Source organism: Sceloporus occidentalis, unplaced genomic scaffold (genome assembly GCF_023333645.1).
Source record: "Sceloporus occidentalis isolate IW3139 unplaced genomic scaffold, rSceOcc1.0.p SCAF_5, whole genome shotgun sequence".
NCBI lineage: Eukaryota > Metazoa > Chordata > Lepidosauria > Squamata > Phrynosomatidae > Sceloporus > Sceloporus occidentalis.
In genome coordinates this window covers 118,823,550-118,851,408 of record NW_028316985.1, presented here as the reverse complement: position 1 = coordinate 118,851,408, position 27,859 = coordinate 118,823,550, and the positions used below count along the sequence as shown (strand labels likewise).

Below are 27,859 nucleotides of genomic sequence, written 5' to 3'. Positions count from 1 at the left end.
ACAGCAGAATAGAGTGGCACTATTACTTCCCTTGATCTAGACACTATGCTTCTATTGATGCAGCCTAAAATTACATTGGCCTTGTTAGCTGCTGCTGCCGCACTGTTGACTCATGTTCAACTTGTGGTCTACTTGGACTAGATCCCTTTCACATGTAGTCTCATTCAGCCAGGTGTCCTATATCTGTGTATTTCATTTTTCCACCCTAAGTGCAGCACCTTACATTTCTCCGTGCTGAAATTCATTTTGTTAGCTTTGGCTCAGCTTTCTAATCCATTAAGGTCATTTTGAATTTTGATCCTGTCCTCTGGGGTATTAGCTACTCCTCCTAGTTTGGTGTCATAGTGACCAATTAATAGCCATTTCCTACTAACTGTAACATGTGCAGGGAATATATGACATGCCAGAAATTTAGACCATCACTTCTCAAAAATCCTCCAGATGTTTTGCATTTTTATTCCCAGAATTCTGGTAGCTGAAGTCACAAACATCTGGAGGACTGAAGCTTGAAAAGCACTGTTTTGTTGGCCTAAATTCGACTGCTAGTCTAATTGAATCAACCACTGAGTTGGAAGTTAACACATATGTGAACACCACTGATTTCATAAATCTAGTTCAGTTGGGACAAGAAACAGGATTTATGACTCATAATGCTATGATGGCTGGGACTGATGGCAAATGTATGCCAAAATGCCCCGAGAGCAAAAGATTACCCTCCTTGGGAGTGTAACAATCAAATATTGAAGTAGGTTAATTTTGGGACATGAATTTCCATTTAGCTAAACCATACCACCACCATAACTCCTCCTCCGCTGCCTAATGCAGTAGCATATTCCACATGGTCATCCTATGACACGCCAGCACTAGGTAAAAATGGGCAATGCTGGCTGAAATTTCTAGAGAGCCGGGGGCCCTGTTGGAAGAGGACCTCTAGCCACTAGAAGGAAAGAGAAGTTTAAGTGTTAAGCCCGTGTCCGTTCACCTCTCCAACATCTGCCAAAACAGAGCTGTGCAAAATAAGCAAATAGATGCAAATATTGAAAGAAATTGGCCTTTATGAGCAAGATCTCCAAAGCAGAACTAAGAGGATATCCATATAAGACCCTGCAAAGATGCTGGTCAGTCATACCTGACAATACTGAACCAGTGTTTATAAATAATGTACTTAATTGACATAATTTGCCCATGCTGCTGTATACAGAGTTTTTCGGCTGGGGATTTGATTCGCCTGATTGTTTGATTTTATTATTCAGTTTCATGTTTATTTTTACACAGAAAGCACACAACTCTGAGTACAAATGACTCAGTAAACCAATATCCCAATCTCACACATGTATACTTGGAACATCAATCTCACTGATTTCACGGGAGCTTACTTCCAAGTAAATGAATTAGGAACAGCTGGACGGCTGTGATAGGGAGTCTTATGAATATTCAGAATACAATTAGGATTTCCCCCCACTACTGCAACTTCACAAAGAGAGAAAACAATACAAAAATGTTATTTAAATCAAAATCTGGACACTTGTTCATTTCTATTTCAGAATGGTAAGAAGTCTGGTCACTCACATTGCAGCAGGTGCAAATTCTGGGCTAAACATTCTGTATCCTTCCTTAATCCTTTTATAGAACTTGGAATCCACAGGCATTCCAGGATAGGGGCTGCTTCCTGTTAACACAGAAGATGTCAATATATCATAGCATGTTTTACACATAAGAGAAATAAAACATTCAATAATTAATCTTGCTGATTTATATGACGCAGAAATTTGAAAGTCAACTGCATTTTACCTAGAGAGAAGAGTTCCCAAAGCAGAATTCCATAAGACCAGACATCACTCTCAAATGTGTACACACATTCAAAAATGCTTTCAGGTGCCATCCACTTAACAGGAAGTCGAGCCTGTGAAAGGAAGCAAGACAAAGAAAGATGGAAAAATATGACAACAAAGCTGTCACAGCTTTAAAGATTTTTAGATGATTAACCATTTGCCTTTGAAGAGATTAATCACTAATTTGCAAATTACCAAAATGAAAGAACTGGAAGATCACTTTTATTTTAATAAACAAAAGATACCACTCATTTTTAGAAGTAATGACTGTAATTAATCTTTCCTCATTCATTCTGTATTACACTAAGAGGAGTGAAAGTCACACCTTGGCCACATCTATCAACCAAAGACCAAGGACCAATGTATAATGCACCCCTTGCCTTTCAGGAAGAGCATCACAACAAAAGGAAGTTCAACCTCTCACCCTCAAAGGGGTCACAAAAAGAAGAGCTATAGTTCACTCTCCCTATCAACTAACTCTGCTATCCTGGGATTGCAGATTAGAAGGAAAGCACCACCTGGCCCTATCCATTGGCCAAGGTACTGCTGAATGATGTGTGGATATGTGTTCACTGTAGCAATTTAATCTGCCTTGAAGATAATTAAATTAAAGGCAACATATAAGCATTGTACATAAATAAATACTTTTTAAAGTGTGCCCTTAACTTGAAGCCCTGACAGTTAAAATTGGTTCTCACTGATTTATCACTAAACCCTTTGTTGATGAATGTACCAATTAAATCAATTACATTTTACAGCTCTAATTATTGTACAGCACACTGAGAAAGTGATTACTATCAGAGTGCAAGGAGCTATAGAGATGGGCATTCCCTTATCATAAGATACCAGACAAGGTAACAGAAAGGGTATTATTTTAAAAAAACTTTTGAAATTCATCTGGGTGTATTATTGTTGTGCCCTTATGCTCTGATTTTTAGAATCAATTTGGTATTATTGAGAGGGATTTCATTTTGGCCTGTTTTGACCAAAAACAGTTTGTCTTATGACTCATGAAAATGATAAATAGTTAGTGATGGCTTATTTTATGTTTAGTTACATATAGCATATATGCACACTGCAGAATTAAAGCAGTTTGACACCACTTTAACTGCCATGACTCTATCTTACAGAATCCTGGGATCTGTAATTTGGTGAGGCACTAAATGTCTCTGATAGACCAGCCTGAATGCCTCACCTTAAAATGGTGCTAAAGTGCTTTAAATCTGAAGTACTGATACACCCTAATCTAAAGTCACTTAAGAGATTTGGCAGTTCTGACAACCCACAAAATGTTTAGCAATGCTTATTCACATTGTTAAATAGTGGCACAAAGATGGTGGTGGTCCAGTTCATTTAACATTATTTTATTGCATCTGTCTTTATTTCTTTTATCAATCTTTTAATGTTTTTATTTGATTGAAGAAATTTTAACTCACATTGCCACAAATATCTGAGCTTTTCTACTAATATAATGACAAAACTTTTAAAATAGTCACTAAAATAGCAGACCCATTGAAGCAATGAAACTTACATAAGTGTTAACTTACCATGATGCTACTAAGGGACTTTCTGTAACATTTTGTGATACAGTGCATGTGTATATTTACTAAACTGGCACTCCTTGGAACCTCCTTTGACTCTTTTTCCTCTAGACCGCTCATGATATTGTAACCTGGTCTAGGGGTCTACTTTTTCTAAGGTGACCCTCAGAGTCTTAGATGTAAATCTGATGGCCACAGTGGTGGATTGCCTGAGAGGAATTCTCACAATTGGTGGCCAGATGTGATTGCCTACATGGAAACCCAACATTTGATGGTCCCAGTGGTGGGATATAAGCAGAGATCACTACAGTTAACCAATGCAAAGTACAGTACGAACTTGCTGTTTTTGTTACAGAAAGCAATTTGTTTAACTGTTTCATCTAATTGCATGAAGCAAGACCTCCGAATTAGAATGATGAGCTTAAACCCATCATGTCTTTGATCAAGCAAGGAGGAGCAAATCTGTTCTTGTCACAGTTAGGGGAGGCACTGCCTGCTGTCAATTTCCAGAGTGATCAAGGTTCCCATAGCATCTGCTCTGAGATTATGCCAGACACAATTACAGGACATCTTCTCCCCCTAGCTCCTAACAGCTGCAGCTAAGCCCTTTGCTGACTCTTTCATGCCATAAAACATCAGACAACTCAGGACACAGAAACCCCTTAATCTAGACAAATGGGAGTGCAATTACTTACTGCCCACCTGCAAGCTGTTGTCTTATGCTTAAAAAACCCGCCTAGATTGAATTAATTAGACAGAGGCTGGAAATTAAAGCGGGTGTTTCAGTTTAGTTTCTGAGCAAACAGATATGCTAATAAGGGGGTTTGGTCCTAAATTTGCTAGTTTTGTTGCTCAAATTCTTTATATCATCTTGACTGCCTTCACCTCACGCTGAAATTTGCAGAAGAAAAGGAAGGGATGCAGTCATCATTGCTTGAGCCTTGGATAAGTCAGATCTTTATTATCTCAAGAGATGGCTTCAGTGTACCCCCCACACCCAGTACATAGGAAGAGATTACAGATTTAATAAAGAGATTTGGTTGAGAGGAAGTTTATTTGAGGGGAGACCATTTGTACTGAGCTGAAGACAAAAGGCATTTCCTTCATACCTTCTGTTTGAATGTCCAGCCCAGTTTGCTTCAACTTCATCCCCATTCTATGATGTGCTTTCTAGGCAGATATTATTTGGTGTGTTAAAATAAAAAGGTTTACGTGGTGTTCTCTAGTCATTAAAAATCAAGGGAAGTTCTACAGTATGCTTTACAGATATACAGGTTGCATCTCAACATACTTACATTTCCTTTGACAACATAGTTCGAGTCATTCCTAATATCTCTTGCAAGACCAAAGTCACAGATTTTTGTGATCCGCCCATGAGTGAGCAGGATGTTCCTTGCTGCCAAGTCTCTATGGATACACTATGGATACAAAAAATATGCATACAACATCAATAGGCTAAAATAACTTTTTAGGTATTGTACACTAGTACTGTGATGAATAGATTCCAGGTTCTGGGGAAAGGTGACATATAAATCAAATGTGTGTTTGCTTTTTCATTTAAAGTCGGTCTAGGAGTCACTTTTATTTCCCTCAGAGGCACACAGACTATTGAAACGTAAAAGAAAAAACAAAAATGGCCTGAAATCAACTTCTGGTCTTTAAAAATGGGTCTTCTTGATTTAAATGGTAAAGAGAGACTTTGTAACCTGTTGCTCCTGAAGGCATGCTACTTCCTTTTTGGACAGAAATAAGATTGATTTAGGATTCTAGAGGTGCCAAGGGCCACAAAAACAACAGTGGAGGGACCACACAACTAGGGAAGCATTTTGCCACCCCTCATTTAAAGCATTTAAATGCCTCTATTCAAACAGAAAAGTTTGCAGTTCAATATAATGAGATAATCTCTGTCTTTAGGATTACAATAATAAAAGACTCAACATGAAAGGAAAGAGAGATGGGAAGGGAAAAGGAAAATACAAATCCTGGTCATTCTTAATTGCCTGATTTTACGAATGAAAACTTATAATGAAAATAAAATTCTGAAATGGTTCTAATGCAGGCAAAGATTGATGGTCTTCCTAACATGACTAGCTGGAATGATACTTCGTCTTTGTCAATGTTCCAGTGACAGAGCAAAATAATTTATTCAGAATCTTACACCAGATTCCTAGGAGGGTAGATTTTTCCAAGATAACTATAAGAAGAGTTTACATTTAATTAGTTTGCCTCACTTTACTTGGCATCAGCTTCTATTACAATTTTATTTCATTTTATCTATTGGACCTTCTCTCTAGAAACCACGCAGATCCATCCCATTCCCTGAGCAGCATGGTTAAAAAGAGTGTGAATCAGCTGGTTGAAGAACATGGTTGTTCTTTATACATCTTCTACAGTATCTGCTTTCACAATGGGAGGTACATAGGGTTGCCATAATTGTCCACTTTTACCAGGGACAAAATGTGGAACAAATTCAAGACCAAACTGTAGGACAACTGCAGGACAAAACTCAGCCCAAAATGTAGGACATTGAAGAAAAATGGTGGACCTTAAATGTCCTACATTTTGAGCTGAGTTTTGTCCTGCAGTTGCCCTACAGTTTGGTCTTGAATTTGTCCTACATTTTGTCCCTGGTAAAAGTGGACAATTATGGCAGCCCTAGGTACATAGGACAGGAAGAATTGCTGCTACACACAATTTGACATGAGAAAGAGTGTTAAAAAAAAAATCAGAACAGCAGGCAAGACACAAGTTGACTCCCCCTTTTCTAAAAGATTAGCCGCATGGGAAAATATGCACTATTCTTTTCTGTATGGAAAAAAAATATTATTTTCCAAGTTTCTGACTTACATTTTTGGAGGATAGAAAGCTCATCCCCTTTGCCACTTGATAAGAAAAACTTAATAGGTCTTCAATATCCAGAGCCATTTCATCATCTTCTAAGATGGCAATGGTGACATCCTGATTAGCAAATGATCCTAAGTGACACATATGGGAACAGTGCACAAATGGATTAATTATGGCCGTTTGGGAAAATAGCTGGCTTTCTATTAACAGAGCATGACACCAAATTAACACAGCAACCCTACTCAAACACATAATCTGCTGTGAAAACACGAAGTAATTTTGAGTATCTTCTTGAAATCTGTGTGCTAACCCAATATAAAATAACAGTCAGCCCTTCTTATACACGGATTTTTAATACATGGATTCAAGTATCCACGGTTTGAAAATGTTCAAAAAAAGTATAAATTTCAAATGTCAAACCTTCATTTTCCACTTTTTATAAGGGACACCATTTTGCTATGTCATTATATTTAATGGGACTTCAGCATACACGGATTTTGTTATCCACGGGGCATCTTGGAACCAAACCCCAGCGTATAACAAGGGTCCTCTGAAGACTGTTTAAAAATAAGACGTATTTTGATAGCTATAGACAATTTCAAAAGAGAATGTTTTCCACTTTCTTTCCTGCTAGCTCACCTGTCCTTCCTGGACTTCTCTTAGCAGTTTTGGCATGGACAACCTGAGACACTCCGGGTTTCATATCCATATAGTCATTGGTGGCATCACTGCATAGAAAGCAGAGGACATCTTTGCAACTCAAACAAAAAACATCTGTCATAAAGGAGCTACCTGGGAACAATAACAGGCTTAGAAAGCAAACAATTTTTACACATGTGAGGAAATACATTAACAACGAAACCAAGGAGAGGATTTTTAATCTGTTGGGGCACCTGAGCTCTCTGCCAGAGAAGGCTAATTATCTCACAAAACTACAAATCCCAAAATTCCACAGTATTGAGCCATGACAATTAAAGCAGTGTCAAATTCTATTATTTCTGCAATGCAGATTAAATTTGTGCCTAAAGGACCTTAATTTTGATTATTGGCATTTCAAATGAAGGGATCATAGGATACCACCAGCTAGAACTATTTCAAAGCTGATGCTTTGGGTTTGAGAAAAGGTCATTTTTTTAAGTGACTAGTTTCTTTCAGCTCTCACTCCCAATTGGCTAGCTGCTGATATACTCATTACTTCATTTGTTATTTCACTCACAGGTCTAGTTTTCACTAAGTTTGGAATCACAATAAGCCATGGCTTACTGTGGCAGAAACAGGCTAGTATTCTTCCCTGCTGTCTGCTTTCTCCAAGGTCATGTAATTCCTCTCCTCTTCCAGCGTGGCTTTAAAGAAGAGATTTGTATCCTCCTGACCACAGTTCACGAGGTTATTCCAACTAGTTAAATCTAACTATGGTTTATATAATCTGTAGTTTTAAGGTGGAATGTTTCAAATGAACCATAATTAAAATTAACCAGAGTTTGCTGAGATCAAATGATATGTGACTTATAGACAGAAGTGAGAGTTTCCAAACTCTCACTTGTGGCTGTAACAAGCATTGGATCCTGTTTTGGTAGTCTAGATTTTGGTTTGTTTTTTTTTAAATAGAGAACCATGTAATATTTGGTGAGACCATATCTGGCAGCCTGAAGATTACAGCCCTGAAGCATTGCCTGCATCAAGACGTCATGATAAACCACAGATACATTCAAATAAAACAAGATATCATTGAGAAGGTTCCAACGTAATCTTTTTCATGGCATACTTTTTTTTTTTTTGCATGGGAGGGATGTTTTTATTATTACAGGATGGTTCAAAAAGAATGGTGCAAACTTGAATAAGAACAGCTTTACTTTTGCACCATTCTTTTTGAATCACTCAGTATTGTTATTTGGAGTATGAAGGAATTTCTGTAATCTCAAGGTCTATCCTCATCTCTAACAGCAATCTGAAATAATACAACCCAGATAGAAACTTCCATGAGGTCTTGGACCTCTTCAATGAATGTCTACTTCATGTTGATAATCATGAGCAAAGTGAATAAAAACTCAGAAGATTCCAACTATTTTAAGTTCCGGGAATTAAACCTTAACTGCTTGGATGAGAGGAGTAGTTAAGATCCTCACCTAGAAGGGGAAAAGACTTAAACTGTCATTCTATGCAGGTAACAATCCAGCCCAGATATTCAACAGAGTTGTAGCTTAGCTGCTGAAAAGACTGGGTCCTCTCATGCTCTAAAGAATCTTGCAATGAAAGAGCAAACTGGCACTTGGCCCCAACAATCTAGGTACTGTATTTGAGTAGCATAATATTTGAACAAATGGCAAACTGGAAGGGGTGCTGAACTGAACAAAATTAACTATGGGGTGAAACATACCACCGCAAAAGGACAAATTGAGGTCACCACAGCAACCACACGCTATAGCCCCAATCCACCTTGGAGCCAGCCCAAATAGGAATGGATAAGAAAGAGTGAAATGGAAATGTGGTAAACAAAAACTTCTTCTATCACATAATGGGCACAAAACTGTATAAAACAAAAACACACAAAAGGCTCACTGTCAATCTCTGACAACAACTACAAGTATTGGCACCACATCCTTACTACATGTGTTCTTTTTGATGGAGGAGGTTCTTGTAAACAGCAGTTTCTTCATGCTTTGGGTATATAAAAGAATCACGTTTCCTCCTCAGAAAATTCAAAAGATCGCCATAGCAGCAGTACTCCGTGATGACCAGGGTAGGACCTACAGATGCACAGGAAGTTAGAAGTGGTGAGTGCATTTTGTATTCTGGCTCAAACCTTTAAAAAAATTATTTGGCCACATGTATCAAATCACACTACAGAGCAGTGTTTCAGCTTGAAAAGTCAGGGTGAAATTACATCAGCAGCATCTCTATTCAGAAACTGGGCCCTATTTCCAATTAAGACGATGTCATTTCCAATTAATTATTTCTACACATCAATAGGACAACAGTGTTAAAAGCACACATATACGAATTAAATAAGTCTTGTGATAATGGTGCAAACCAGACACATCTGTTTCATTTTGGAGCCCTTCCTGAAGGAAGTTATCTGTTCCAAATGTAAGCTTCTCACATTAATCCCTTTGATTCACTTCTGTTTATAACAGGACATCTCACTCTTACAGTAATGTTTTGGAAAGGGTATAAAATATTATAGTATTCAGGAAAAAACACTTCAGACAGAACAAGCCTGCAAAGACACAAAGCTAGATGCTCCAGACATTCAAAACCATTAAAATGGAGTCTAAAGACAGAATAAAGTCACAGGTGTTTTTATATTAAAAATCTGTTTTCTGGATGCCTGGCTGATTCACAGTAATTTGAATATATAATAATACTGTCTGGGATTTGTAATACAAGATTTTGAACTAGCGCTTTTCCTGGACAGTTTCTCTGCACAAACAGACACACACAACAGTCCATGCAGATACAGAAACATCTTCTAGTAACTAGTTTTTATGATAGCAAAAAACACATTTGTTTGTTTATATTGGTAGAGTGAGGGCAAGTATTAGGTCAAAAAGTCAGACCACCAGTTGGGGGAAAGGAGGCATGAACCATGTTATAAATGGCACTTGTAACAAAATACAGCAGTTTGGAATGTGCCTGCTCAGGTGCCAGCCAGCCAGCCATTCCTTCCTTCAGAATATTCCATTCTTTAAATCCTCTCCCCGAGATTTTTTTTAAGGTTTTGCCTGCAGTTTGGCTGAATTTTGAAGGAGACTGGCCTGACTCAGTCCTATTGAGATTGAATCTGGGCAGGGTTATTTCTAGTCAGATGGGTTCCAGATTAGTTTGTACCAGCCCAAAGACCTCCATTACTTTCTGGGTCACTGGAGTAACAGGTACACCAGCGGTGGTGGGGACAGCAAATGTGAAATGTTTCACAGTGTGATATGATGGGGAGAGACTGCAGTGGAGTTGGAATTCTAGTATAGTAATTCATGGAAAGTTTCATTAGTACTTTCTGACACCTCCAATTGTAGTGTTTGCAGAGAGGGTTTCTGTGTCACATATTCCCTTGTTTCCCACTTTCCCCTATCCTTCAGCTGAAGGACTTCTGGAAGCTAGGTAGAGAGAGGGACTAGAGAGTTAAGTTTGATAACACTGCTGGTAGATCTCTAACTCTCTCTGTGTGTATTCTTTGTTTGTTGTTACAATTGTGAGGTTTTAAACAACAACAAAAACCTTTTCTTTTGGAGCTTCCCGGGGCGTAGACGTGCATTTGTAAGGTTGTCTTCTTTTTTTTTTCCAGGCTCACTTTAACTTAACCATTCTGCAACTGCATGTGTACATCTCTGAGAGATAGCAGTTTTATTCCTCAGTTTTCTTAGGCTTAATTTTATTTACACACACACACACGCACAAACACACACCTCTTGCCTTTCTCCCAGTATGGCATCCATAGCAGTTTACAATACAGATGAATTTTTTTTTGGTGAAATCAAATAGGACAGATAGAATTCAAGGGCATATCCATGTTCATCTGGAAAATCAGGGTACTAAGGAAGGTTTTGCATTTCTATTGACATTCTCACACACAGACTGTTTATATAGGTCTGTCCCTGGACTCTCCACTCCAACCCATGAATCTGAGGAAGTAGACTCAAGTCTACAAAAGCTCACGCTATCAAAGATAGACACTTTGACTAAGAGGTACAAACATTTACAGACTGAAGGGAAGTTGTGCATGTGTGTTGGAGGAGCCACTTTTTAAATGGTTTTGTTCTACTACACTGTCATTGTTGTACATTGTCTTCTAATTTTACTATTTCATTGCCTTCTGACTATTTTTCGGTTTTGTTTATTCAGAAATTTGGATGCAAAACAATCTTAAGTTTTCAATACTGGATTAATGTATAAGCCAGAATGGACAGAGAAATATAGTCTTCCTTGTTTCTTAAAGCAGAATATACACAATACATAGGAAAAGTTATGCCACATATTTATTCATGAAGTTTATTCAAAAGTAAAATTTTAAATTGGTTCTTTAAAACTGCCTAACACAAAGCTATAAAGGTAAAGGTTTCCCCTTTGATAAGGTTGTCAAGTTATGTCTGATTGTAGAGGGCAGTGCTCATCTCTGTTACAAAGCCAAAGTGCCAGCGTTCTCAAAGATAACTCTCTGATCATGTGGCCAGCACGACCACATAGAATGCTATTACCTTTCCAGCAAGGTGGTACCTATTTATCTAGGCCTCAAACTGCCAACCTGCCAATCTTGCAATAGTCAGAGTCAGCATCTTAACTGCTGAGCCTACCTAGCTGCAACTTGTCTGCAATTCTTGAAGCTCCACAATTCACCCAGATGTGTCAAGAAAAAACGTTAGAGAGAAGTTACAGATTTCCTAGAAGTGAATGGGAGGAGCAGCAATCTGAATTATAAATCATGATGTACATCTGAACATCAGATTAGGTCAGGATCGATCTTGAGCACTCTGGGCTCACTGAGCATGATCATTTCTCTAGGTTATCCTGGCTCATTCCTTACTTAGGGGTTTTCTTCCCCTATAGTTTTTATGAATATTTTTGCAAAGCATGGGATTTCCCTAAGCATTCTGTTGATGCAATCTCCCTCTTGAATGGGGATGACATTGTTCTAGTTATAGAGAACCAGACTCAGGTAATTAATTCACTAGTAGTATTCAGGATAGTTAAAGTGGAAATGGAAAAAGGGAGAAATAACCAAGGAGGAATTAAAGAAAATAGCTAGCACATGTCAGGGGAAAGTCAGAAAAGCAAAAGCACAGAATGAGCTCTGGCTTGATAGAGAGGTTAAGAACAATAAAAAGGGCTTTTTTGGATATGTCCGTAGCAAAAGGAAGAAGGAAATGGAAGGACCACTACATGGAGAAGATGGTGAAATGCTAACAAGGGGTAGAGAAAAAGCAGAATTACTCAACACCTTCTTTGGCTCAGTCTTCTCAGAAAAGGAAAACGGTGCTCAACCTGATGAAAATGGAGCAGAGGACACAATAGAAGAAATGCAGAACAGAATAAGTAAAGAGGGAGTACAGGAATACCTGGTTAATCTAAATGAATTTAAGTCTCCAGGACTAGATGAACTACATCCGAGGGTATTAAAAAAGCTGGCAAATGTAATCTCAGAGCCATTGGCAATAATTTTTGAGAACTCCTCAAGGTTAGATGTCAGTTAGTCTGACATCAATAACAGGAAACATCGTAAGCTTTCATTTAAAGCTGTGCAAATGAGGGAAACTGTCAAAAAAACATACCTCCAATAGTGCAGGCTCCTAGTAAATTCACAATGTTAATGTGGTTGCCAAGGTAACTCAGTACTTTCAGTTCTGACATCAAGGCTTCCTTCTCAGTGAAATGGGCACTGGCTAGAGAGAGAAAGATGAGGCTCAGCAAATGAAGAAGCAGACGAAAGTTACAGATTAGCATACATATTATACAGTGCAGTATACTCAGACTGCTTCCTCACATAGATACCCTTCAATGTTTTTAAAGACCTTCTGAGAAGGTATGGTTCATACCAGCTTTCTGCCATTTCTTTCTGTCAAGGAACATTTCTTTACTTCTGAAATTTGTTTGCTGAATTTCACCTCTACAGCAAAACCAACCACTGCAACAGGATACAATATTCTATTAAACTACAGAATGACAGCTTTGTAGGGATGGCAAGGACTATCTAAAGTACTATCAACATTTTTTTTTCTCTTGTGTTGCTCTCATATTTTGGAATGCATGCTACTGAGAGTTGTGAAGAGCCTGTTTGAGGAATTCTGTAAGGATACATCTTTTCTATCTGGTCTTTTAACCTGTTTTAATCATTATGATATCGTTGGTTTCAGAGTTTAAATTGTTTTATTGATGTTTCTTACCTACTTGGGAATATTTTTTTAGTGGAGAGGTGGTATTAAAATGTGATAATAAACAATTTTTTATGACACAAAGATGTGTTATTTGCTTTGGAGATCTTCAAACCTTGTTCATGTTGCCTTGGAAATGCTTGAACTGCACCAAAAATGAAGCACTTAACTTCGAGGAAATGGGTCCTCTTGACAATTTGAATTTTATTCACTCCCCACAGAGGCCTGTCAGGTCTGTTCTCTGTTACTTTGAAGAATGCAACTTAGTAAAAACGTATTTGTTTTGGACAGGAATTTGCTGTTCATAGCGATAACTGGTACACATTCCCCTGTTTTTTTTCAAATGGTTGTGTTGAAAGCTTGCCCTTCAGTATAATTATTACTGGTGAATTGTTTGTTACTGTTATTGCATTCAAGTCATTTCCAATTTCTGGTGACCCCATAATAGATTTTTCTTAGCAAGATTTATTCAGAAGAGGTTTGCCAATTCCTTACTCTCAGGCAGAGTGAATGTGACTTGCCCAATGTCATCCAGTGGGTTTCCATGGCTGAGCAGGAATTTGAACCCTGGTCTCAAAATACTATACCACCATGGCTCTCTGGTTTAATATATAATTTAATATTTTGACTTCCTTATTATGGCCTCTTTGAATACAAAAACAAGAGACATTAACTAAAACAAAGGAAAGGAATGGAAGGTGCAGGAACTTACGCTTAAGCATTTTTACAGCTACTCTCATTGCTCCGTCAGGTTTGAACAGACCATAGGCAGTTGCTTCAACAACCTTCCCAAAAGCTCCAGCTCCTAGAGTCTTGCCTAAAGGATTCCAGAAAGCATGGAAACAGATTAGCAATGCAATTAACCATATAATGACAATTTTAATTTTTAAAAATGTTCTAATAAAATACCATGTGCCTATAAAATCTTTCCTAAATCATTCAACGGAATAAAGCAGAGGACAGGAAAAGCTGTCACTATTTGTACAAGCCCAATATCCAGTGCAACAATCACTGTTACACTTTTGGGTAAAAAAAACAAGGTTCCTTATTTTCTCTTCTTTCTTTTCACTCAACCTACCATCTGACCTAGGGTGCATCTACACTGACAAGAAAATCTAGCTTAATTTTGGGTTACCCGTATTGGCAGTAACCATGGCCTTGTATACACACACACAGGCAAGTCTGGTAGAACTGCCTAAACAGCTCTCCATTTTGAACCTACCTCCATCCATTAAATCACAGTATGCATGGTGACATGGTTTTGGCTACTCCAGTTTTTCCTTTGCCACCCTCGCATGTGTGGAAATATGTATGTGCTCCACCTCCCAGCCTCACACCAATGTAGCTATGGAGTGCCGTCCCCACCATGTGTGTGAATATCTGGGTTTTCTGCTCAAAACCAACATAAATCCCTACTTTTCCACACTCTCGATTAAAGCCTGAGGCAATGAAAAGGCTCAGATTTGGCCCCAATTGCCCCATACAGCTAGTTGTAAAGACTAGGTGAGATTGTTTTATTTGACCTGTGTAGACACACCCTCAATCTTTGCCTAGTCTCTCCTCTTTCCATTTCTGAGTTATCTGACATGTGAAATGTAATAAATACATTAAATTACAAACATGAATGGGAGCTAGAGTGTCAAATATGGGCTGTGATATATTTTACTGTGCATGGCCTTAATATGTGTAATATTTGGCTGGGGACTTTAAACAGATTTTTTTTAAAAAAAGCTAGGATAAGAAAAAGAAATTACTTTAAAAGCAACATACAGTTTATGGACAATTTGCAGGATATAGTCTCCAGGAAACTTTTTCTCTACCCATTTCCTCCAATTGAGCAGCAGCCAATGGCAGGCAGCAGCACTCTGGGAAGAATCCTTTCTTTGCTTTGGCCCTCCCTAGCAATTCCCCCAAAATGAAACAATCTCTTCAAATGGCTTGCACAAAAATTAACATTGGCGCGGGACAGACCGCCCGAAAAGGGTGGCCTGACGATGGCCTAATTCCCTCCAGAGGGAAGCCGTAGACGCCAAACCGCACGGCTTCCTTCTGGAGGACAAAGAACCCAGAAAAAATGTGTCGCTTACATCATAATGGCGGCACCCATAAGGACAGGCCACTGCTATTATAGCACCGCCGCGCAGTGCTAGGGTTAGGGACCGTGCAGTTGCTGCACAGTCCCTAACCCTAAAATTGGCGCTGTCTGTTTCGGCCCATTATTACTTTTTTGTCAGTAAACAATACAATTCTGCTGACACACAGTTCTTGAGATCTGACAACTTTTAATCACCAACAAAATCAAATGTGTACAAACTAACCAAAACTTAGACGGTTTCTTGGAAACTCCCATTTGTCATCATAAGGCAGCTGTGTTGGATCTATGTAAACATAGTTGTTTCCATTTATTTCATCAACCACTTTCCACTGAATCTCATACTTGGGTTTCTGGAAAACAGGTAGATTTTCAGAGTGTTCAAATTCCAAATGCAAAGGAAGAAAACAGCTAAAGGATGCTTACTAAACCCATATTTATTTATTTATTTAGGATTCTTACCTGAAGGTATTTGTACACAAGAACTATGACTGTGATGCACATGAGACCTGCTGCAACTCCAAAGCCAATTAACAAAGGAGTGAATAGAGTATGAGTGCTGATTTGTTCTAGAATGAGATAACAAAGAAGATAATCTTTAAGAAGGAGAACTGTAACACTAACTTGACACTCACTGCAGTATGCTTTTTTAAAGCAACTATTTACTTTCAAAGTAATACAATTATTCCATTATTCTGGGGAAAAGACTCACATTATTTAACAATGGTTTTTAATGTGCTTTTATTGAAGTATTGGAACACTGCTTTTGGGTTTACATTGCAGGAAATCACAGATGAAATGTTTATACAGGATATCAAAACAATACAGTGGAACTTGGTAAACTATATTAAAGAATAATTAGTTCTAATTAGCAGCAACCCACCATGCCACCCCTGTAGTTAATTTCTGTTGCGGTTGCAGCTTTTAAAAAGCAACTTATAACCCTTCCATTTTTCAAAACTAACTATGACAGTTGTTTTGTAATTACTTAAAAACAAAAACTGATTGTAACAAGCTGTTTTCTTGTGGTACAAAACACACCTAACTAGTTTGAAACAACATTAGAAATAAATACACACAAACAGGCTAGAATTTCACACAGGATTAATATGAGATTAATAAGAGAATGGTATAAAACAATAACGCTCATGTCTCTCCAATGAGACAAATCCAACAGCAATGCATATTCTTTTAAAAAACATAAAAACAGAAAGTTACTCTTAAAATGCTTTTAATGTATAGCTCTATTCTGTATCAGAATAACCATCCACCAGTGATTCTACAAGGAAAAAAAACCTTAAATTTTTGTTTGCTTCTTTTTTATTAAAAATCTTCTGGAGGCTACCATGTTAATTTGGGGCTTGATCAGGTCCATCTCTCCAGAATAATTCTGAATGTGGTCAAGATGATACTAAAGCCACTGGTATTTTTAAAAGGGTAATTGGTGATATATTGATCTAGAACGTTGTGTGGATGTGGATGTGACTTCAAGTCGTCTGTCAACTTATGGTGACCCCAAGATTTCATAGGGTTTTCTTAGGCAAGGTATACTCAGTGGTGGTTTTGCCAGTTCCTTCCTCTCAAATTTCACCTACAGTACAGCAAAGAAGGCCCGTCTCCTTTACTGCTATTGTTGGTCTCCACCCATGAAAGGGATGCTGTTGGAAGCCACCATATCTTTGGGGCATCCCAAAATGAGGATGTGATATAAGCAGAGGTTTATAACAGGGCATCCCCAGAAATAAGGCAAAGCCATCTCAAAGAATGGAAAAGCAAAACAACTACACCAATCTCCTTCTGAGCTCCACCTTTCCTTCTGTTCTAGGTTTTTCTAGGAAAGCCTGTGATCCTTTCCTCTTAATTACTGGAATGCTATCTGGGGTAAACAGTTTAATGAAGCTCAGATACAGTGCAAAATAAATCTCTTGTGTCTCTTTTCAGATTGTGCCATAACAGTATAAATATCTATGACAAACTCCTGTGCCAACAAGAGTTATGCTTCATTATAGCTACCATTTTGAAAATAAAAACAACAGCAACAGATAGCATATCTTACTCTGTCTTTACCCTACAATACAATCTGGGATTTAATTACATGGAATAAGTGTCATAAATCTATGGGGTTTACTTAACAGGAAATCATGAACAATATAAATAAAAAAGCTAATTACACAGCAAAAGGTATGAAGTCATCCCCTGTTATGTTAAAGTAATAATGTAACTTAATCATGTTTTTGTTGAAGGGGTAAGGAATTAATTACAAGTAACTCATTGGCTGAAATCCAGTTGAATCAATGGGATCTTGTATCAGTATCTATTTAGTAATAGTAATAAAATTTATTTGGTCTTTGACCAGTATAAATCTATTTAAGTATTATTGATTTAATGGATCTAACCTAGTTGGGACTAACATTAGATTTAGGCCATTATTTAGTTGTTTCCAGTTATTATTTAGTTATTTCCAAACACAGAATATAACATGCTGAGGAAGAAAAAAGAAATATTTAGTCCTACAAAAACAACATCACAGAAAGTGATGCTTTTTATTATAAGATGAAAAGGAAGTCTCTGGTCTCAAAGATCTTATAGTGTTTGCAATTGTGTGTTCAAGTATATGTGTGTGTAAACAAAGTACATACATATCATTTAAATGAAGTTTCAAAAACCATTTTTGCTGTTACCTTTGACTGCAAAGTTGAAAAAAGCTGTGCGTCTGTCAATGGCATTGGAAGCTTCACACGTGATTGTGCCATTGTTCTTGAATATGCTGGCATCAATGGTGCTTTCAACAATTATCTTTCCAAAGAAAGGAAAAGGTGAATCATTATATCTGGTCTTCACGTCCACTGGAGAAATATTTGGTGAATCTGAACACCTGGAAGAAATAAGTTACCTGGATGAAAAAAAAATCTGGCAGACAAGTAATCAGCTACATGTTCCATGTATATCTTCTACCATTAATGTCTTTTTTTTTCTTTTTAAGCATTAGCTGTGATTGTGTACATGACAAACTAGAATTTTGAAGAATCCTAGTTTATTATTCATGCAAGTGTGTTCAAACACACTGCTGTACCAATCCTGTTTACATCTTGTTGTAAGCATTACTAGCTAACCAAGTAAGAACTCATCTGAGTGCTACATCTGAACCCTGGCTTGTTATTCCTAAACCAGCAATGTCCACACTCTGGCCCTCCAGGTGTTTTGGACTTCAGCTCCCAGAAGCCTCAGCCACCTTTGCCAATGGTTTGGGATTCTGGGAGCTGAAGTTCAAAACACCTGGAGGGCCAGAGTTTGGACATCACTGTCCTAAACAATAAGTCTTCCTTGGGGTTACGGGTCAGAATTCCAACCATGATATCCAATCCATTCTCCTGTTCAGAACTCAGTGCTGAGGGTTGGAACTCCAGCATCCCAGAGTCTACTTTAGAATCCTGAGTTTTCATATACTCTTCTTATACAAGCCAGGAATCCTAGACCATCATCAAACCTGGGTTTCAGACTCCGGTTTTATAGGGGAGTCACAAAACTAGGAAACTTGATTCAGAAACACTATCTCCCCCCAGTACATTGCTGGTTTCAAACTTAAATCACTTTCCTTTCAACAAGTCTGCTCTTGATCCAACTGAATATGCACCAAGTTAAACAATCAACAACTTTTACAGCAACTACTTTTCATTCTTGAGAGCCAGCATGGTGTAGTGACTTGAGTGTCAGACTATAAATCCCACTTGGCCATCGAAATCTACTGGGTGATTTTGAGGAAGTCACATTCTCTCAGCCTCAGATGAAGGCAAAGACAACCCCCCTGAAAAAATCTTGCCAAGAAAACCCTATGATAGGTTTGCCTTAGGATCACTGTAAGTTGGCAACAACTTGAATGCTTACAAAACAAACAAACAAACAAGAATGACAACAACAACAACTTTTCATTCTATATCTTGTGTAAAATGTGATTCCAGATTTCTTGGACTTATCCTATTTATCTTTTCTCTAGCATGAAAATTATCTTCAATGAGAAAACAAAAACAAATCAAGAAATTGTTCACAGCCTGTTGTGGCAAATGTTCAGAAAAATTACAATAATCCAGAGATTAAGATTGGTCTAAAAAGCAGGAGCTCTTGCAATAAAGAAGCACAAGATCTTGCAATACAGTTCCTTTGGTTTTGTCTTTCAGTGTGTCCTTTTCCGGGGGAGGGGGGCTGTTATCTTTTTTGGACGTAATGCTTTTTTGGATCTGTACAAAGGCTTTCCAAAGTTTTTTTTTTTAAAAAAAAAAAACACATGCATACACACAAACAATGGTGCTGCAGTTTGCTGAAGCTGAGTTGTAGATGTATGTTTACAAATTTTCCCCTCTGGAATTTTTAATTCTTTTCCTCAGAGTTACAATGTTATGGTGCAAAAGTGCTACATCATGAATGCACTGAACTGCTATGGTGGTACAGCTCTAGAATCAAAGAATCCTAGAGTTGGAAGAGACTATAAGGGACATCCCTTGACATGCAGGCGTATATATTGAAAGCACTCCAGACAAAGAGCCATCCATCCTCTGTTTAAAAACGTCCAAAGAGACTCTACCAGCCTCTGAAACAGTGTGTTCCACTGTTGAACACCTCTTACTGTCAGGAAGTTCTTCCTAATGTTGAGCTCGAATCTCTTTTCCTGTCGTTTGAAGCCATTGCTCTAGGTTCTATTCACTGGAGCAGCAAAAAGACAAGCTTGCTTCATCCCAAATATGACACCCTTTCAAATATTTTTTTTAAAAAATATTTGTACTGCTCACATACAACAGAAAACAAGTTCGGTCTTACACATAAACATAACTGATATCACCCTTATATTGCATATTTGCCGATATGACTTCCTTAAGTTTTTCTCTTCTCCATAGAGTACTCTCTCCCAAGACCATTTCATCTCAGTTATCCAGTTTAACATACTTCCTACATTATTTTCATATATCTCCTTTTTAATCCTGTGTAAAGCTAACATCTTTAGTTCTCTCGCTTGCCATGTTCCCATCAATCTAACAAATCAGTCCTTATCTGAATTCACCTTTATTTCCATAGAAAAGGATCCTTAGTTTAATGGATCCTTCCCTTTGTCCCCCACCCTTTTTGTGTTTTTTGTCTTTCCATATTCGTTCTGACCTCCTGCCTAATACTATGTATGTTTTCTCTCAAAAAGTCTCAGCTCTACAACTTTACGTAATACTAATTCTTAAAAAAAAAAAAATAGTTCCTTCCAGTGCTCCACGATTGGAAACCAGTCTCTTTTTACTTTCTGAAGTGGTTTATTATTTAACATGAAGGTTAATCTATCCATCTCCCTCAGCTCATTAACTTTTTGACAGAGCTTGGTTGATCCTCTGTTTTCCATTTTTTTTGCCAACAGTCAGTCTTGCCACTATTATTAAATATAATATCATCCTGCAGTATTTATTTTAATCTTTTTTAAATCAGCGATGCCATATTAAATAAGTAAAGTTCCAGTACTAATGGATAATTTATCCTTAGCATCTTCTGTATCGCTATATGGATTTTAGCTCAATATTTTTAATTACAAAGATCCAATTTCTTTTTGGCATCACCAAAACTTATTGCTCCCTAATTTATATACCCTACTCAACTTCAGTGGTGTATAGTACCACCTATTAGCAATTTTAATATATCTCTTGCTGTGCAGAATTTGCAAGACACTTTGCAGACAAAATAGTTCAGATTCACTCCAGCTCCCTAAGCCACTCTTCATAGGGTTTCCTAAGCCACTTTCACAAGCTTTCCAGTCCTTGTAGTTTCCAGGCCCTACAACACTTTGGTCACCCTCCTGTGGACATTCTCCACGTTGTCCACATTCTTCTTGAATTGTGGTGTCCAGAACTGGATACAATATTCCAGGTGTGGTCTGACCAAAGCAGAATGAGTGGTACTATTATTTCTCTCAATCTGGACAATATACTCCTGTTGATGCAATCTAGAATTCTAGAATTGCACTGGCTTTCTTAGCTGCTGGATCACATTATAGCATGTTTTTAAAACATTTTTTTAAAGAAACAGGTGAAAAAGGAGAATACAGGGGGAAAGAAGATAATGGAAAGATAATCTTCTTTTAAACCTTTCCTGTTATTTACCTTGAAATGGAAGTATCAGTTAAGGAAAAGAAAGTTCAACCAGTATGCAAACACCACAGCACATGTTGCCATATGAATTACTGTGGGTACACTCCCCAACCTCAAAGATCAGGTACAAGCCACAACTATTTTTGCACACGTGTAGCTTGGGATTTATTTGTTCCAGTCTGAGAACTACAGACACAAATACCACAACTTCCTGACACATTTGTCTTGCCTGAAGGAGCCCATCTAACATAACATAACATTAGCTCTGTTTAAATATTTGAAGGGATATTGAGGATGGAGCAAGCTTTTTCTCTGCTGCTCCAGAGACGAGGACATGGAGTAATGAATTCAAACTACAGGAAAAGAGATTCCACCTCAACTTTAGGAAGAGCTTTCTGACAGTGAAACACACTTCCTCAGAGTGTGGCAGAGTCTCCTTTTTTGTAGGCCTTTAAACAGAGGCTGGATGGCCATCTGTTGTGGGTGCTTTGATAGTATATTCCTGCATGGCAGGGAGTTGGACTTATTGGTCCTTGAGATCTCTTCCAAATTTGTGATTCTATGATAAATGATGGCACATTTCACTGCTTGTTTGTCCTCTGAGTCACACTGTGTTGTTTGGGAAACTTTCAGTGACAGTGTTCTGCTGAACAACTTTAAAAGTACTCAGCTGGACAAGGTAGTAATGATTTAGAAGCACAGAGCTGGCAGTGGCTTTACAGACCACCTTAGAAATCAAGCCTGCTGCAGCTGAGCAAATGGCTACCCAGCTCCTCCTTGAAAATCTACAGATAGGGATAGCCCAACACCCTTCTTAGTGAAATCCACTTTATCTGGTAGCTTCGTTACTTCACAACATAGGTTTGTGACAGTTCATCTGAAATAAAAAGGTTGCTATTCTAGCAAAAGCTGAAGCAAATACACCAGGACAGTGAACGAAGCACAGAACTCTATCCTGTGGACTGAAACCACAGTGCTGGTCCCAAGGAATGATCCATTTTGCTATGCCATAAATGGGCTTCTCCTCTTGCAATGGCAGGAATATTTAGCAGGGTCACTGGGAAACACACATAGTTCCAGCAATATGGATCATGGGAGTAGCTCCATACAATTCCTTGCACCAGTATGCATTAGCAAAAAGGTTTTGGGGAAAGTGAAGTCTGACAGGCAGGTGGAAAAGAATTAAAGAGCCTGCATCACAACAAAGAAAACGATTTTCAAATTGACACAGCCAGAACAGTATGAGACCTCCCTTAGGAACTGTCTCTGAAAATATTACTTTTCTATACTACACCCCCTAGAATCTAATCCCTCTGGGGGTTTCTGGAACCTATAAGCCAAAAAGTAACTTTTCCAAGCTCTAGATCCGTGGTGCAGACAAAACAGTGGTACTGTAGACTAAACGTGAGTAGACAAAACCTTAGGAATCACTGCTCAAAGTCTGCTATGATTTTTCTTGTTTTATACTGCAATGCCACAATTCAAAATCTCTGTAAAACAAAACATTCATACCGATTTGAGAAAAGCTGCCATTGCCACTGTTGATGACACATACATATTTTGGGCGTGGTGGAGGGGAGGAAAAATAATTTTTGAAAACTGATTCAGATAGGAAATGAATTATCTGCTAGTAATAAGATCCAGAACACTGTCAAATTAGGAAGTATTTTATAATCTTGTTTGCATATCCTCTACCTGCACTGAAAATATATACAATCATCTTAGAAACTTGGTAATTACTTTTGTAGTGAATTCTTTTCTTTTCCCTAAGCTTACAAGACACATTTACCATACAAGCTACTCTGTGTAAATGGAAATCTAATTACCCTGTGTCCTGGAAAATTGTGTTATTACATGATAAATCCAAAAGATAATAGCCATACACAGAAGCTATTTTGTAATTGTCATTCTACAGGGTTAAATAATTAGGGCCAAGAAGAGCATGGTTGTAAATAGGTGTAAGTCCTCTAAAGTCTCATTTGGCCCATACTGGCTAGTCATAAATTATAGTGACTTCTTCCAGTAAAGGAAGCAAACCCACCGAGAGTTTTACTGAAAAACAAGGCTAGCTACAGAGTGGGTGTGTTAACCAGTAGAGACTGCTTGTCTTAACCCAATCCCCTGAGGGATACTGATCTTGTCTTGCAGCTAGGACAAAAGAAGCATAACCGTGATTCAGTAGCTGCCGTCCCCCCAATAAAGAATAGGTGTCTTGAAGATGTGCACGTGTGCACACACACAGAATGTGTGCAGACAACTTTTACATATTCAGTAAAAGTGTGAGTGGTAAACTGGACCATACCTACTCGCCTCACCACTGGCCACATGTTTAAAGTGAGATTGAAAAGGCTATGTATGCAATGCATACAAGTGCACACATACATAGGTTATTCTCTGCAGCTATGCATTGTTACCTTGCACATCAAAAGTGGGGTTAATGAGCAAAATCCAACTCTTAACCCCCATGCATTCATTGAACATATGTGATTTTCCAAAAGAACATCTCAATGGAGAGAATAACTTCTGTGGCATCAGAAGTTGCTGACAAGCTCCAGGGGAAGACACTGCTCCCCCCCCCCCCCCCAAATACAATTGTTTGCTTCTCAAACAACTCCTGTGAAAAACATTGCTATAGCTAAACCATTTTGTAGACCATCATGAAGTACGCACATTAAAACTCATAGAACTGCTTATAAGAATGTATTACACTTTAATCTACTCCTAACACATGTTAAAATGATTTGTTCACTCACCTCTGCTCAGTTCCTGGGCAAATGTACCAGTTTATTGTAGGGGCAGGGTACCCTGCAGCCACGCAATGAAGCATGCCATTGCTAAGTCTTTCTGAAGTGACAATCTCTGGTTTGGCTGAAAGTGAATGGGCAGATTAGGGTTATTCCTTGGGCCTCTATGTTATTGTACATTTCTATTTTATTCATACTCCTGACCAGATAATAATATGTTGAAAATGTGCAATCTAACTAAGGCACCAGCCTAAGAATGCACACCTCTGTACCTCTGCATAAGCCATGTTTATCATGGTAACATTTACACATTCTAAATCTTGTTATGTGCCTTCAAATTGATTTTTACTTACGGCAGCCATACTATAGTATTTTCTTGGCAGGATTTATTCAGAGGAAGTTTGCGATGGTCTTTATGGCTGAAAAAGTGGGACTTGCCCTAGGTCACCCAGTGGCTTTCCTTGGGTGAACAGCAATCTAAACCCCATATCCTGGAGTCCTAGTCTGATACTCAAACCACATCAACTTCTGAATCTGCTATTAATTAATTCATTTATATACTCACATTTGATCATCTCCACAGCCCTGGGAATCAAAGTGGCTTACAATAGTTAAACTAAAATAAATAAAAGAAGAACAAAAAAGAGACAGTACAGCACAATCTTAAAGATGTCCCTTCTGTAAGCAATCACTTCTCAAAAGCCTGTCAAAACACAAAGTCTTGACCTGCAAACAGAAGGACTGCAAAAAAAGGGCTGCATCCACACTGCAAAAATAATCCAGGTTGACACCACTTTAACTGCCATGCTATGGAATTCTGGAATTTGTAGTTTGCTGTGGCACCAGAGTTCTCTGACACAGAATCCCAGAATTCTATAGCACTGAGCCATGGCTGCTAAAATGGTGTCAACCTGGATTATTTCTGCAGTGTGGATGCAGCCTAAGAAGGTAATTCCAGAGCCTCAAAGCCCTCTCCCAGAACTGGAATCTTAACCAGTAAACCACTACATCCCTCTAACACCATGTAAACCACATTAAAATAATCCAAAAGGGGTGTGATTTAGGTATGTGTCACCACAGCTGGATAAAACATCTTTCAGCACAAGTCCTAACTACACAAATCCATTGCTGGCTACTGCTAAAGTCTGAGTTTCCAGGCTCAGGGTTGAATCCAAGAGTACTTCCAAGCTATGAAGTTGTGTCTTCAAGAGAAATGTAACTCCATCCTGCACAAGGGGCACCTTACTCCTGATCTGCCTTTTGACTTACTAGGAGCACCTCTGACTTCTTTAGATTACATTCCAGGTTTTTTGCTCTCAAACCCTTGAACCTGACTTCAGAATTTTTTTTGTAGCACTTAGAAAAAATATTTTGTTGGAATACAGCTCCCAGGGCAACCTATCAGCAAGCATGGTTAGTGGCTATGTTGTCTGTGGTATTCTAGGAGCTGCAGTCCCCTTGCCCCGCAAATTTCCACTCTCGCACATAACTGCACTGCATATAAAATCAGGAACCTAATTTTCATCTTAAGAATGTTTACCCTTTTCATTAAGTACTCAAAGCATTTCACATACTTAACCCCAACAGGAATGGTCAACAGCATTCAACAGACAGAACATCTTGTTCCATTGTGCACTGAACTCCTGGATGCTGCTACTCTCCGGAGCAAAGAGAGTCAGAAAGCAGCAGAGTGAGCATTTGATCATCTCCCACACACTGCATCTTCTTCTTCTATGGCTACCTCTACCCTAACTAGGCTTCCAAATACAGATGTTCAATGTGTTTATGTTAGAAGTAGCTTGCAGTTTGAGGAGAGAGAAATGTGAGGGAAGAGTTGATCTCTCTCTCTCGCTTTCTCTCTGTCTCACACACACAAACACACACTCCTACTGATATTCTGCAGCTGAGAGTTAGTGCTTGCTGGTGGCTCCCATGACAGTGAAATATCCATTCTAGGTTTCTGTCTGATTATAAAGGAACTATCCAAGGTGCTGAACCTAAAACCTGGAGCCAGACATCCCACTGTCAGGGAAGTCACCAACAGCTACTTGCCAAACGAGTAGTGGTTGTGATTAAATGCACGAAGTGGTTGTATGGAGCATACCAGCCTAATTTAAGACTGTTCTCATTCTGCAGATAAAAGCATTTCAAGCAGGGCTGTCGCCTGGAGCTGTTAGCTCTCTACACAGCCTTTAACAGAAGCAGAGTTGAGAATTTAAAAGAAATTCAGGGCAATCATCCCATCTCTTTAAAATGTTTTCCATTAAATTAGGGTGGACAATTTGTAACTGTCCAGATGTTGGAATCTCTCTCTCTCTGCCTAACTAGATGAATGGGGGAGCATTTTATTTATTTCTTTGTATTTATACACTGCTCTTCAAAATGCTAAGAGCAGCTTCAGCAATTCCTGTATTTGGAGTATTTGGCACAGATCCTCCAAAACAGTAGAATTAGTTTAACTTCTAGATCAGGAATGTGGAACCCATGGCTCTCTGGGTGTTACTGGATCCTGGTTTCCATCATTCCTCACCAGGACACACTGGAGTTTCAGTACAACTGCTGAAAGGCCTCTTGTTCCCCTTCCCTGGATTAAGTGGGATGAAGATTAATGGTTTGTTACATTGTTATGTATCTAAAATATGCATTTCCACCTGCTAAGGTTTATGGTTTTCAGCTTCCTTTTCCAATGCTTTCTTCTATTACATTTAAGTAATCACAGAACTGATGTGTTTAAACGATTATTATCTTAGCCCGAGGGAAGACAGCAGCTATAAAGAGGATTTACAGACATTTATGCTAGCCGTCTTTGAAAAAAGCATTCAAAAGAACAGGTACACTAAGGAAAGGCTTTTAACAAACTTGTCCCTAACATCCTGTAAGGATTTATTTAATGGAGGAGTTGGACAGCTATAACAGGATCTCTAGCCAATATCACTTGGTAACACCCATATGTGTCTTGACACAGCCATTTCACATCCACAGATGCAAAGGAAAATTACACATGGAAAAATCATAAGCACCCCGTTATTTGTAAGAGCTCAGAAAAGTTACCTTTTGGACTACCCCCCCCCCCCCAGATAACAACATTGCTAACCATTTCTGGGAGCTATAGTAAAAAAACCCTAACTTTTTCTACCATCTCACCTTGACATGAGCAAGAGTTCCATACAGCAATGCAATGTTTGTCATTGCCATTAGGAGCCCTGTGAGAAATGTCCAATCCCATCCCTTGTTGGAAAAGGGATCCAGACCTGACGTGATCCAATCACTGAGCCCTTAGGGACAAGGACAAAGAAACAGGTACAAGCTCCCAGGTTACTAGAAAGAAACATGACGGTGATTCAATAGACCCCCCCCCCTCCCCAATAAACTACTTGTGACTCCCATAGGAGACAAATGGTGACAGTATGAGATACGGAAATATCTACTTGGAATCTTAACTGAGCCATGAATTCACTAGGTGGCCAATCCCACTCTCTGTCAAGAATATGGGAAGCCCAAAGCTTGGAGAAGTTACTTTGTGGACTTCTACAGCCAAGAAGACCAGTAACCATGCTGTCTGGAGGATTCGAGAAGCTGTGTTCCTCCAAAGCAATTTTTCAAAGATCTGGATAACCTGTGGGTAGGCAGTGTTGTTGTTTTTAGTATTATTTATGCCCCTGTAGATACTGCAAATTCATAAATATACTTAAATATTATTTAGCAGAGCTGCAGGTCTGCTGTCACTGGGACATTCAGGTATCTGGGTCATTTATGAGGCTTTGAAATGGAGGGCACTAGTTTATATTCTCTTTTTATTACTATCTACATATGCACAAATGACCAAC

The 27,859-nt window shown here is 38.5% G+C and overlaps 1 protein-coding gene across 1 annotated transcript in view; it reads right to left on the bottom strand.

The window, feature by feature from the left end:
* KIT (KIT proto-oncogene, receptor tyrosine kinase) overlaps positions 1 to 27,859 on the bottom strand; it is a 105,255-nt gene that overhangs the window by 7,319 nt on the left and 70,077 nt on the right. Inside the window, exons 8-19 of the mRNA XM_089527220.1 lie at positions 24,042 to 24,156; positions 17,854 to 18,047; positions 15,635 to 15,741; positions 15,399 to 15,525; positions 13,793 to 13,897; positions 12,481 to 12,591; positions 8,823 to 8,964; positions 6,857 to 6,945; positions 6,221 to 6,348; positions 4,669 to 4,791; positions 1,792 to 1,903; positions 1,570 to 1,669 (exon numbers count right to left, since the gene is read on the bottom strand). Of these exons, the coding sequence (XP_089383346.1) occupies positions 1,570 to 1,669; positions 1,792 to 1,903; positions 4,669 to 4,791; positions 6,221 to 6,348; positions 6,857 to 6,945; positions 8,823 to 8,964; positions 12,481 to 12,591; positions 13,793 to 13,897; positions 15,399 to 15,525; positions 15,635 to 15,741; positions 17,854 to 18,047; positions 24,042 to 24,156 (1,453 nt within the window). The remainder of the gene's footprint in view (positions 1 to 1,569; positions 1,670 to 1,791; positions 1,904 to 4,668; positions 4,792 to 6,220; positions 6,349 to 6,856; positions 6,946 to 8,822; positions 8,965 to 12,480; positions 12,592 to 13,792; positions 13,898 to 15,398; positions 15,526 to 15,634; positions 15,742 to 17,853; positions 18,048 to 24,041; positions 24,157 to 27,859) is intronic.